Here is a 12,628-nt window from a genome sequence, read left to right on the forward strand (position 1 = left end):
TCTCGGCTCACTGCAACCTCCGCCTCCTGGGTTCAAGTGATTCTTCTACCTCAGCCTCCAGAGTAGCTGGGATTACAGGCATGCACCACCACACCTGGCTAATTTTTGTATTTTTAGTAGAGACAGGTTTTCACTATGTTGGTGATTACAGGTACTTTCTAAGTAACAGCAAAAGTGTGTTCAGGCTGGGCGCGTTGGCTCGAACTCCTGACCTCGTGATCCGCCCACCTTGGCCTCCCAAAGTGCTGGGATTACAGGCGTGAACCACCACGCCTGGCCCACATAGGCATCTTCTATGAAAGGATTGATTATAATACTCTCTTTGAATCGGGCTGGGGTCCCAATTTATGTACTTTTGTGGCTAGGTATTAAGTACTTGAGAGCTGTTGTGATTTTAAATTTCCTTAAAATACTCTGCTAGCCAAACAAAACATAGCTGATCTTCAAACCCACCAGTTTTCCCACCAGCATACTAGGAGTAAAAGTGGACCTGTTTTCCAAATGTGAAGAGATATAATCAACACTTTTAAAATTTGTTTTAATTCAGAGAGAAACCTAGGTATCTAGGTATTTGGCAAGTAAAAACCATTAGAGGCCAGGTGTGCCGACTCACCTGTAATCCCAACTCTTTGGGAGGCCTAGGCAGGAGTACTGCTTATGTCCAGAAGGACTGCTTGAGCCCAGGAGTTGGAGACCAGCATGGGTAACATATTAAGACCCTGTCTCTACAAAAAAAAATTATTTTTAGTTGTGTATGGTAATGCATTCCTATAGTCCCAGCTCCTTGGGAGGGTGAGATCTGAGGATCACTTGAGCACAGAAGGTTGAGGCTGCAGAACTGTGATCATGCCACTGCACTTCATCCTCGGTGACAGTGCATGACCGTTTCTGAAATCCAACAAACGAAAACAACCATTAGAGAACCTACACAGTGAAAAGAAATATAATCTACAGTTTGAAACCCAAGCAATTAAAAAAAAAGAAATGCCAGAAATAGAATCTCCAGAAAATGTAGCAACTTGGAACCAGTCATTATCAGAGAAAGGTGGCACCATAAACACTCTTTATAAAAGTCGATAATGTAAATAGCTGGGCACAGTGGCTCACACCTGTAATCCCAGCACTTTGGGAGGCCAGTGTGGGAGGATCATTTGAGCCCAGGAGTTCGAGAACAGCCTGGGCAACAAAGTGAGACCCTACCTCTACAGAAATAAAATTTTAAAAATTGGCTAGGCACGGTGGCACATGCTTGTAGTCCCAGCTACTTGGGAAGCTGAGGTGGGAGTATTGCTTGAGCCCAGGAGTTTGGTGCTGCAGTGAGCTGTGATCATGCCACACTGGGCAATAAATAACCTGGGCAACAGAGCAAGACTCTGTCTTTAAAAAAAATAAAAATATAGGCTGGGTGCGGTGGCTCACGCCTGTAATCCCAGCACCTTGGGAGGCTGAGGCGGGCAGATCACCTGAAGTCAGGAGTTTGAGACCAGCCTGACCAACATGGTGAAAGCCCGTCTCTACTAGAAATAAAAAAATTAGCCGGGCACGATGGTGCATGCTTGTAATCCCAGCTACTCAGGAGACTGAGGCAGGAGAATCACTTGAACCTGGGAGGCAGAGGTTGCAGTGAGCCGAGATCATGCCACTGCACTCCAGCCTGGGCGACAGAGCGAGACTCCGTCTGAAAAAAAAATAAATAAATAAAATGAATTCAAAAAGAAAGGCTTACTTGGTGTTTGTCTAGTAATAGTTCCCTAGAACTTGTCTTCTCTTCATTGCACGCAATATAATTATACATCTTTGGACTTACATGCTTTTTGTAATTAGATTTATAGATTTTAACAGTTGCATAGAAGAAACATATTAAACATTTAAGCAAAAAAGAAAAGCAGATGAGGTAAATGTGTTGGAGTCAGTATGAAGTTGAAGATATTAATGAAGTTTTATTAGTTTCTTTATAGTTGTAGTCTAAGAAAATAATTGGCTGGGTGTGGTGGCTCAAGCCTATAATGCCAGCACTTTGGGAGGCCAAGGCAGGAGGATGGTTTGAAGCCAGGAGTTTGAGACCAGGCTGGGCAATAAAGTGAGACCATGTTGCTATTAAAAAAAAACAAAAAAATTAGCTGAGCATGGTGGCATGCATCTGTAACCCCAGCTACTTGGGAGGCTGAAATGGGAGCATCACTTGAGCCCAGGAACTGGAGGCTGCAGGGAGCTATGATCACATCACTGTGCTCCAGTTTGGGCAACAGAGTGAGACCCTTTCTTAAATAAATAAATATACTTAGAAATCACATTAATATATCTATTTTGTTTTATAAACAACTTAGTTCTTTTAGTGTGTTTTGTTGCCATTGTCTTGAATTTTAAAAGCCTAAATGAATCCCAAAATTTGCTTCTCTTTATTGTCTTTGTAGCTTGAGTTTGTCATTTATGTATCAAAGATTTTTAACTAATATTTTGTTTTTTCTCAACTCTTTAAAAAAAATTAAAACAGCCCAGCGGTCTGCTCAAGAACTTCCTCATATTGAGAAGTACAGTATCAACAGTTGTTCTGTAAATGGAGGTCATGAAATGATTGTGACTGGATCTAATTTTCTTCCAGAATCCAAAATTATTTTTCTTGAAAAAGGACAAGGTAAGTAATATATGAGTTGATTGACTTCAAGCTAAGGGGCAAAGGGTAAAATAAATTATTTAGATGTTTCTGTAACAAAAATTACAAAGTAGTTTTCATAAAGCTATGGGTGTCATTTTGCACTTGATTTTATTTTAAACCAAACATTTATTAAATTTTCATATAAATGTTAAATTATCTTTAAGGAGCTGGGCATGGTGGCATGTGCCTGTAGTTCCAGCTACTCAGAAGGCTGAGGCAGGAGGATCACTTGAGCCCAGAAGTTCTAGGTTACAGTGAGCTCTGATTGTGGCACTTCACTCCTCAGCCTGGGCAACAGAGTGAAACCTTGTTTCTAAATAATGATATATTAATAATAATTTAAGATACCTGAAAAGTAGAATTCCCCCAGCAACTCTACTCCTAAGTGTATGCTTGAAAGGGTTAGAAATACATGTCCATACATGAACTTAGAGACAACTATTTATAGCAACTTTATTTATAATTGCCAAAAAGTGGAAACAACCTGAATGCCCACCAACTGATGAATGGATAAACAAAATGTGATATATCCATACAATGGCATATTATTTGGTCATAAAAATTAATGAAGTACTCATACATGCTACAGCATGGATAAACCCTGAAAATAGGCTAAGTGAAGGAAGCCAGCATAAAAGGACACATAGTATATGACTTCATTTATATAAAATGTCCAGTATAGGCAATCCAGAAACCAAAAGTAGATTAGTGGTTACCAGTGGTTGGAGGAAGCTGTCAGTAGTGAGTGACTGCTGATGGGAACTGGGTTTCCTTTTGGAGTGATGGAAATGTTCTGGAATTAGATAGTGGTGATGGTTGTACTGCTCTGTGAATATCCCCCAACCCTCTGAGTAGTATATTTTAAAAGAATGGATTTTATAGTATGTGAATTATACCTCAATTTTTTTTTTTTTTTTTTTTTGAGAAGGAGTCTCGCTCTTTCACCTAGGCTGGAGTGCAATGGCGCGATCTCGGCTCACTGCAGGCTCCGCCCCCCAGGGTTCACACCATTCTCCTGCCTCAGCCTCCCGTGTAGCTGGGACTACAGGCGCCTGCCACCTCGCCCGGCCAATTTTTTGTATTTTTAGTAGAGACGGGGTTTCACCGTGTTAGCCAGGATGGTCTCGATCTCCTGACCTCGTGATCAGCCCACCTCGGCCTCCCAAAGTGCTGGGATTACAGGCGTGAGCCACCGTGCCCGGCCTTACCTCAATTATTTTTAAAGTAGAAGAATTCAATGTTTATCAGGGTGTTTGATTTTATTCTTTCTTGTGCATATTTAAAACACTTTATCAGTTATTTCCTCTCAGTTTTAAAAACATTTAAAACTTATGAAAGACTTTTTTTTTTGAGACAGTGACTTGCTCTGTCGCCTAGGCTGGAGTGCAATGGCACAATCTTGGCTCACTGCAACCTCCGCCTCCTAGGTTAAAATGATTCTCCTGCCTCAGCCTCCTGAGTAGCTGGGATTACAGGCACACGCCACCACACCAGGCTAATTTTTGTATTTTTGGTAGACACGGGATTTTGCCATGTTGGCCAGGCTGGTTCTTGAACTCTTGACCTCAAGTGATCTGCCCACCTCAGCCTCCCAAAGTGCTAGGATCTACGTGCCAGTCATGAAAGACTATTTTTATAAGAATAATATAACAAATACTTAAACCCACTACCAAGTTTAAGAAATACGTTTACCTTTGAAGGCCCCTGGGTCCCCCTTCTCAAATGGAACCATCACCCGAATCGACCCTTGCTTTTCTTTTTTTTTGAGATGGAGCCTCGTTCTGTTACCCAGGCTGGAGTGCGGTGGCACTATCTCAGCTCACTGCAACCTCCGCCTCCTGTGTTCAAGCGATTCTCCTGCCTCAGCCTCCTGAGTAGCTGGGATTACAGGTGCCCACCACCATACCCAGCTAATTTTTGGATTTTTAGTAGAGATGGGGTTTCACCATATTGGCCAGGCTGGTCTCTAACTCCTGACCTCGTGATCCACCCGCCTCGGCCTCCCAAAGTGCTGGAATAGAGGCGTGAGCCACCGCACCCAGCTGTAACCCTTGCTTTTCAACCATATAAAACTATTTATAATTGCCAAAAAATGGAAATAAACTAAATGCTCAACATTTTTTTTTCTGTTTTTGGACTTTGTACGATATTGCCTGTATTCTTTGAAAAATTGTGTTTTCAGAGGTCTTAATGTTTTAAGACTGATCCATGTAACTGAAGACCTTTCACTACTATAAAGTTTTTCATTGTATGAATGTACCACAATTTATTATCCTCTCTCTTACTGGATATTTCGATATTGTCCAGTTTTTGGCACTGCTGTACCTGGTAGGCATAGGCAAGAATATTAAAATTCTTAAATTTTTTTAATCCAGTAGGGGTGAAATGGTATTTCGAAATTTGGGTTTGAATTTCCCTGATAGCTGTTGAGGTTGTTATGGACCATTCATATTTCATTTACTGTGCAATAACTGTATCTTTGCCTATTTTCTTCATTGGATCGTTTTTCATTTTCTTAGTGACTTAAGGAATTCTTTATACATTCTGGATATCAGAGTGAATTGGGGGAAGTGCCTCTTCTTTTTCCATTCATTAACAGTATCTGTTGAGTACTCTCATGTCCCCTTGCACATGTGACAGAGCTCACCTCCAAAACCTTCTGGACAGGGGACTGTCTTTGTGGGGAGCCATTAACTTGTGATATATTTCTATTTGTGGTTGTAGGACTAGTCAAATTTATTTCTTCTTGAGTTTGTTCTGGTCATATATATTTTTCTTTCTTTTCTTCTTTTTTTTTTTTTAAATTTGAGATGGAGTTTTGCCCTTGTTTCCCAGGCTGCAATGCCGTGGTGCGGTCTTGGCTCACTGCAGCCTCTGCCTCCCGGGTTCAAGTGATTCTCCTGCCTCAGCCTCCCAGGTAGCTGGGATTACAGGCAGCTGCCTCCACGCCCAGCTAATTTTTGTATTTTTTAAAATAGAGATGGGGTTTCACCATGTTGGCCAGGCTGGTCTTGAACTCCTGATCTCAGGTGATCCGCCCGTCTTGGCCTCCCAAAGTGCTTGGATTACAGGCGTAAGCCTATGTGCCCGCCTGGTCATATATATTTTTCTAGGACTTTGTTCCTTTCCCCTACGTTTTCAAATCTGTTGACATTAATTAGCTCACAGTATTCCCTTTTTGCATCTGGAGTTACATCCCCCCACTCTTTTATTCCTGCTATGTATTTATGCCATTTCTGGATTTTTTACCAGTCTTTCCATAGTTCTTGGCTTTATCAAACCTTTCAGTGTGCCTTTCTGTTTCACTGATTTCTATATTTAACTTCTTTTCACTTTGTTTACGTTTTTTCTTAATTAAAATTTTAATGTTTTCATTCTTTTATCTTTTTTCAATTTTGTTTTTTTGTTTTTGTTTTTGTTTTTGTTTTTGAGACAGTCTCGCTCTGTCGCCCAGGCTGCAGTGCAGTGGCGCCATCTTCGCTCACTGCCAGCTCCACTTCCCGGGTTCACTCCATTCTCCTGCCTCAGCCTCCCAAGTAGCTGGGACTACAGGCGCCCGCCACCACGCCCGGCTAATTTTTTGTATTTTTAGTAGAGACGGGGTTTCACCGTGTTAGCCAGGATGGTCTCGATCTCCTGACCTCGTGATCTGCCCGCCTCAGCCTCCCAAAGTGCTGGGATTACAGGCGTGAGCCACCGCGCCTGGCTATCTTTTTAAAACTTAAATATTAAAGGCTATACAGTGCCCCCATCACCTCTCTTTTATAATTTCTCTATCTTTTTCTACTGGATCCTTCTTCTTGGAGTTTAATTATGTTTATGTCTTCTCATCCTAAATATTCTCTTCCTCTTAAATCTGTCATCCTCTTACACTTTTGTTTCATTTCTTTTTTTTTTTGAGACGGAGTCTCGCTCTGTCACCCAGGCTGGAGTGCAGTGGCGCGATCTCGGCTCACTGCAAGCTCCGCCTCCCGGGTTCACGCCATTCTCCTGCCTCAGCCTCTCCGAGTAGCTGGGACACGCCCGGCTAATTTTTTGTATTTTTAGTAGAGACGGGGTTTCACCATGGTCTCGATCTCCTGACCTCGTGATCCGCCCGCCTCAGCCTCCCAAAGTGCTGGGATTACAAGCGTGAGCCACCACACCCGGCCGTTTCATTTCTCTATCACTTAGCATCCAACCTGTCAAAAAAGTAGTATCATATGCTTTCATTTCCTTACCTGCTACTCTTTAATCTTTTGTCTTTCACTTCATTGAAATCATAATCACCTAAAAATTTGACAGCCAGCTACTTACTATCCTTCTTAACACTTTTCCCCCTTGGCTTTGTTGTTATCTGGTTCTCACACATCTTTATTCTTGTTTGTTTTTTTATACGAATTTTTCTGGCTCTTAGATATAGATGTTTTCTAAGGTTTTATATACATTTTTCTTCTCATTATTTTCCTTCTTTTTGAGAAATTTTATTGGCTCCCAAATCTCTCTCTAGCAACATGTTTTTCTTAAACTTTAACCTGAAATTTAAAATACCCACTGGATATTGCTTCATAAATGTCTCACTGATACTTAAAATATGAAAACATATCTGACTTCACAAACTAGTTTATCTCTCTGGATTTCTTAACTTGATTAATAATATCAGCATCTTCTCTTTGAGCTGGAAGTATGTGGCTGTCTGTCGTCTTCTCCTTTAAAATTAACTTCCCTTCAACCCTGACCCGTACCTAGCCTGTCTTCAAAAAACATAGTTATGTTTCATAATTTGTTAATTCATCAATTATTTATGAAGCAGTGCTATGTGATATAGACACTAGTCTAGGCATTGGGGATATAATGTTGAATACAACCTTCAGGTTGCGTGCTCTGATAGAGCTTACATTGTAGTGGGGGAAGCACCTATAAACAAATAAATGAACAAGATTATTCCAGATAAAATTGTATGAAGAGGGTATAGTGATAGAGACTGAATTGTGAACTGTTTATATCAAGTCATCAAGGAACGTCTTTCTGTAGGTGTCACGTTTTAGGTGAATAAGGAGCATGAGAAAGAGATGGTGTCTCAGAGCTGTCCCTTCCTTTCCACTGTAAAAATTCATCTGTGCATGAATACAATTAATAGGTATTATTGAATTCATTTATTTGGCCCAGAGCTTCACATTTAAGAGCTTTTGATTGAAGTTGAATCATGTTAAATGGTGGCAGTTACTGGTTTTAGAGGAGATTGCAGTTGTAAACATGTAACTCCCATTTTAAAAGCACCTTCAGTGATCCCCTTCATTTTCTAGGCTCCTTATTGTGGCATTCAGGCCATAATCTGCTGCCAGTCTTTCCAACCCTCTTTCTTACTGCTCCTTGCCTCATACTTTATACAATACCACAGCTGCTTGTAAGTCTCTGTATCTTAGGGGTTCTTGTCATCTTGCCTTTGCTCATGCTGTTTCTTCTGTCTATAATTACCCTTTCCCCACATTATGAGTTCTGTCTCATGTTAAGTCTCAGTTCAAGAGCTCTTCCAGGAAGCCTTCCTTGTCTCACTACCCCTCCCCAAGATTAGGTTAAAGACCCTGACCCCTGTGTTCTTGGTTTATCCAGAGTGTACCTTTATTAATTATTGTACCCAACACATTTTATTATGATGAACTGTGTGCGTTTGCCTTTCATCCACAGGCTGAAGGCAGGGCATCCTGTCTCAGTTATCTCAGTAACATGAAGTGTCTGGCACATAAGGATCCAGCAAATGATTGCTGAACTGAGCTGTAATTCTAAGTAGGTGTAGCACTTTCCTGTAGTATCTCTTGTGCAGCAGAAGTAACCATTGTCTAGTTACTGGACTGGAAAATGATGGTTACAACCTGGAAAGCATTTGATGAAATATCTCATAATAACTTCACAGACCAGATGAAGAAGTGATGCAAGCTGTGTGTGGCTTAGTCACTGGGTGAATGCCCGTGACACAAAAAGAATGCTTTGGAATAATTATACATCAGTTGGAGAGCTTTAGTAGCAGATAAGGCTGTCTCCAAAAGAGTAGTTCACTTAGGATGAAGAGATGGAAAATGTGTTGGCCAAATCTTCAGGTGACAGAAATCTGGAAAGCCTAGGAAACATTTTTTAGGACCATCAGCATCTAAAAAATATTTTGACAAGTCAAGGGATCCAACAAAATGAAGTCTCCCTGCTGGGAGTAAGTAATGTTCCAAAGGGTTGGAAGAAAAATACCAACTCAGCTGCGTAAGTGCACAATGTGGGAACATGGCAGTAGGAAATGTTAGACCCTTGGTCACATACTTAGTGTGAGAGTCAGCATATGGTGCTCCCAAGAAAGCTTCCCTGCCTGCACCCCAAGAAAGCTTTCATTAACAAAGACACAGCATTTCCATGTACGGTGGTTAGAGCCTCAGTCATTCTGTACCATGCTTGGTCATTTCTCACCTAGGTTATTCAGTCCTGGGCCTTGTGAATTTGGAGGAGCATGTTTAAGCAGAGACCATGAAGTCTAAAATATTATGTAAGGAATAGGCACAGAACTGGGGATGCTAGCCAGTAGGAGAGGAGACACAAGCAGATACAACAACTTTTCAACGTCTGAAATACAATCTCACAGAGAAGCAATCAAGATTTTATTTTGTGATGGCAAGGAATAATGTTTAGTCTAGTTGTTGGATACCATAAAGAGACATTTCATTTATCACGAGGAGCTTTCTAGCAGCAATTATTATCCAAGATGGAATGAGTTACCTGGTGAGGAAGTGAGTTTGCTGTCATTTTAGTTGTACAAGCAAAAGTTGGCCACCACTTGATGGGGGTCTTCTCAGAGGGCTTTTATTTATTTTTTATTTTTATTTTTTTTTAATTATACTTCGAGTTCTAGGGTACATATGCACAACGTGCAAGTTTGTTACATATGTGTAGATGTGCCATGTTGGTGTGCTGCACCCATTAACTTGTCATTTACATTAGGTATATCTCCTAATGCTATCCCTTCCCCTTTCCCCCACCCCACGACAGGCCCCGGTGTGCGATGTTCCCCATCCTGTGTCTCAAGTGTGTTCTCATTGTTCAGTTCCCACCTATGAGTGAGAACATGCGGTGTTTGGTTTTCTGTCCTTGTGATAGTTTGCTCAGAATGATGGTTTCCAGCTTCATCCATGTCCCTACAAAGGACATGAACTCATCATTTTTTATGGCTGCATAGTATTCCATGGTGTATATGTGCCACATTTTCTTAATCCAGTCTATCATTGATGGACATTTGGGTTGGTTCCAAGTCTTTGCTATTGTGAATAGTGCCACAATAAACATATGTGTGCATGTGTCTTTATAGCAGCATGATTTATAATCCTTTGGGTATATACCCAGCAATGGGATGGCTGGGTCAAATGGTATTTCTAGTTCTAGATCTTTGAGGAATCGCCACACTGTCTTTCACAATGGTTGAAGTAGTTTACAGTCCCACCAACAGTGTAAAAGTGTTCCTATTTCTCCACATCCTCTCCAGCACCTGTTGTTTCCTGACTTTTTAATGATCGCCATTCTAACTGGTGTGAGATGGTATCTCTCAGAGGGCTTTTAAACATCACTTGGGTAGGTGGTTAGAATGAACTCAGTGGGATCTGCTAACCTGGGCAGCCCAAGATCTTTCTCCTTATTTTTTCCCCATTTGTACATATTTACATTTTATTTTCATAATGGAAGTCAGTGGAAAAAAGATCCCCTTTGTTAATAAATTTGTGATACTACATTCATTAGATTTTGTCTGTATGCTTTCTGATAGGAATTGCTTTTAACTATAAACTCTTTCTTTCAATAGATGGACGACCTCAGTGGGAGGTAGAAGGGAAGATAATCAGGGAAAAATGTCAAGGGGTAAGAAATTTACCTTAATTCTTAAGAAATGTTTAAGACACTGAATAGAAAATTGAATAATGCTGCTTTATGGTATGGATGACTCTTTTGTATATTGATTAATAAAAAAGTAAAATTAGGCTGGGCATGGTGGCTCATGCCTATAATCCCAGCACTTTGGGAGGCTGAGGCAGGAGGATTGTTTGAGCCCAGGAGTTCGAGACAAGCCTGAGCAACATAGTAAAACCCTGTCTCTAAAATACAAAAAGTTAGCCATGTGTGGTGACGTGCGCCTGTAGTCCCGGTCACTTGGGAGGCTGATGTGGGAGGATCAGCTGAGCCTGGGAGGTCAATGCTGCAGTGAGCCATGATCATGCCACTGCACTCCAGCCTGAGTGACAGAGTGAGACGCTGTCTAAAAAAGTAAAATTTCTAGTGGTTTGGAAGTAAAATACTTACGTAGTATTAAAGTAAATTAAATTAAAGTTTAGAAAAGATAACCAGTTAGTGTCTTCTTTTCTCCTTATTGTGTATAGGGAAGGAGAAACTAGAAATGAAAGATCATCAGAAGGTTCTTATTGAAGTTACCATTAATTTCTCTGAACTCATTTAGGAATAAAAACAAATTCAATAAAGAACATATGTATAGGCCTTCATGGAGAAATAAAAAAGAGAAAGAACATATGTAGTGGGTAAAAGATAGGAGCAAGACAAGTCCTTAGGGAATTGTGTACTTAACACACTATTTCTAACTCTTCAGCTATTTAGTTAAGCCTTCTAGGATTCTACATTGAAAGTTTTGGTCTTGTTATGGTGGTTGGAATGGAGACAGAGCATTTTCTGGGCTAGGGAATACCACTTCCCACAGTGCTTTCCAAAGATCTGGAGCAGTTAGGTTGAGGAGTGCATTTGGTTTGGGGCTAAAGATTTTCACCTTGGTTTTCTAAAATTATTTTTGATATAGATACACATTTTGTTTAATGCCAGTTTAGAACATTTGGATTATTTTATTTTTTAAATTTTTATTTATTTATTTATTTTTAGATGGAGTCTAGCTCTGTCGTGCAGGCTGGAGTGCAGTGGTGTAGTCTCGGCTCACTGCAGCCTCTGCCTCCCGGGTTCAAGCGATTCTCCTGCTTCAGACTCCTGAGTAGCTGACTACAGGCGTGCAATATCATGCCTGGCTAATTTGTATTTTTAGTAGAGATGGGGTTTTAACATGTTGGCCAGGCTGGTCTCAAACTCCTGACCTCAAGTGATCTACCCACCTCAGCCTCCCAAAGTGCTGGGATTACAGGTGTGAGCTATCGCACCTGGCTCCAGTTTAGAACATTTTGAATAGAAAATGTAAAATAAGGAATCTAAACTATAATGCAACTTGGGAACCATTAAACCTAATTAAAAATCAGAATGAATTTACTGTTAAGATACATAGTAACATGTAATATTCAGTAGAGTAAAACATCTCACTACATAGTATGTAAGACTTTTTACTTCTGCTACAACCAGAAACCCAATTGGGTGAGTAAAAAGCAATTTCTCTTTTATTGATTAAAGGACTTATCTCTTTCAAGACTGAAGTATCCCTTTAGTAAATCTCCAGATGATGCATATGACTAGCTGATGTGCATAATTATCTGTGCTGGAGCCTTGTAGTTAAGACTCATGAGTTGTGATGTGTTTAACAGGTGCATTTCATTTTTAGTTCTGAGTGTAACACAATCTTGCTTTCCATCCTTAGGCTCACATTGTCCTTGAAGTTCCTCCATATCATAACCCAGCAGTTACAGCTGCAGTGCAGGTGCACTTTTATCTTTGCAATGGCAAGAGGAAAAAAAGCCAGTCTCAACGTTTTACTTATACACCAGGTACGAGGAGTCATGATGGTTTACTTAGAGCTTTCTTTCCTAATGAATAAAAAGTTATTTAATGAATCCTATATTACAATGTTTAAGGTAGAGTGCTTATAAACAATGAAAACACCAACAGATGCCCAATCTAAAGTTTTTGTTGACTTTAAATATTAGATGTGGTCTCAGTTGTTATTTTGTAATGATTTATTATAAGGAAATTAGAAGATGGACGGTAGGTTTAAGGTCTTTTTTCAGAAGAGTTTTTATCAAAAAT

At 40.3% G+C, this 12,628-nt stretch overlaps 1 protein-coding gene across 8 annotated transcripts in view; it reads left to right on the forward strand.

Moving 5' to 3' along the window:
• Positions 1-12,628, forward strand: part of NFATC3 (nuclear factor of activated T cells 3) — a 174,836-nt gene that overhangs the window by 99,357 nt on the left and 62,851 nt on the right. For all 8 annotated transcript variants that reach the window (XM_058441135.1, XM_058441131.1, XM_032157708.2 and 5 more), the window contains exons 6-8: positions 2,495-2,635; positions 10,467-10,522; positions 12,243-12,369. In XM_058441135.1, coding sequence (XP_058297118.1) covers positions 2,495-2,635; positions 10,467-10,522; positions 12,243-12,369 — 324 coding nt within the window. The remainder of the gene's footprint in view (positions 1-2,494; positions 2,636-10,466; positions 10,523-12,242; positions 12,370-12,628) is intronic.

Source organism: Hylobates moloch, unplaced genomic scaffold (genome assembly GCF_009828535.3).
Source record: "Hylobates moloch isolate HMO894 unplaced genomic scaffold, HMol_V3 SCAFFOLD_6, whole genome shotgun sequence".
Lineage (NCBI taxonomy): Eukaryota > Metazoa > Chordata > Mammalia > Primates > Hylobatidae > Hylobates > Hylobates moloch.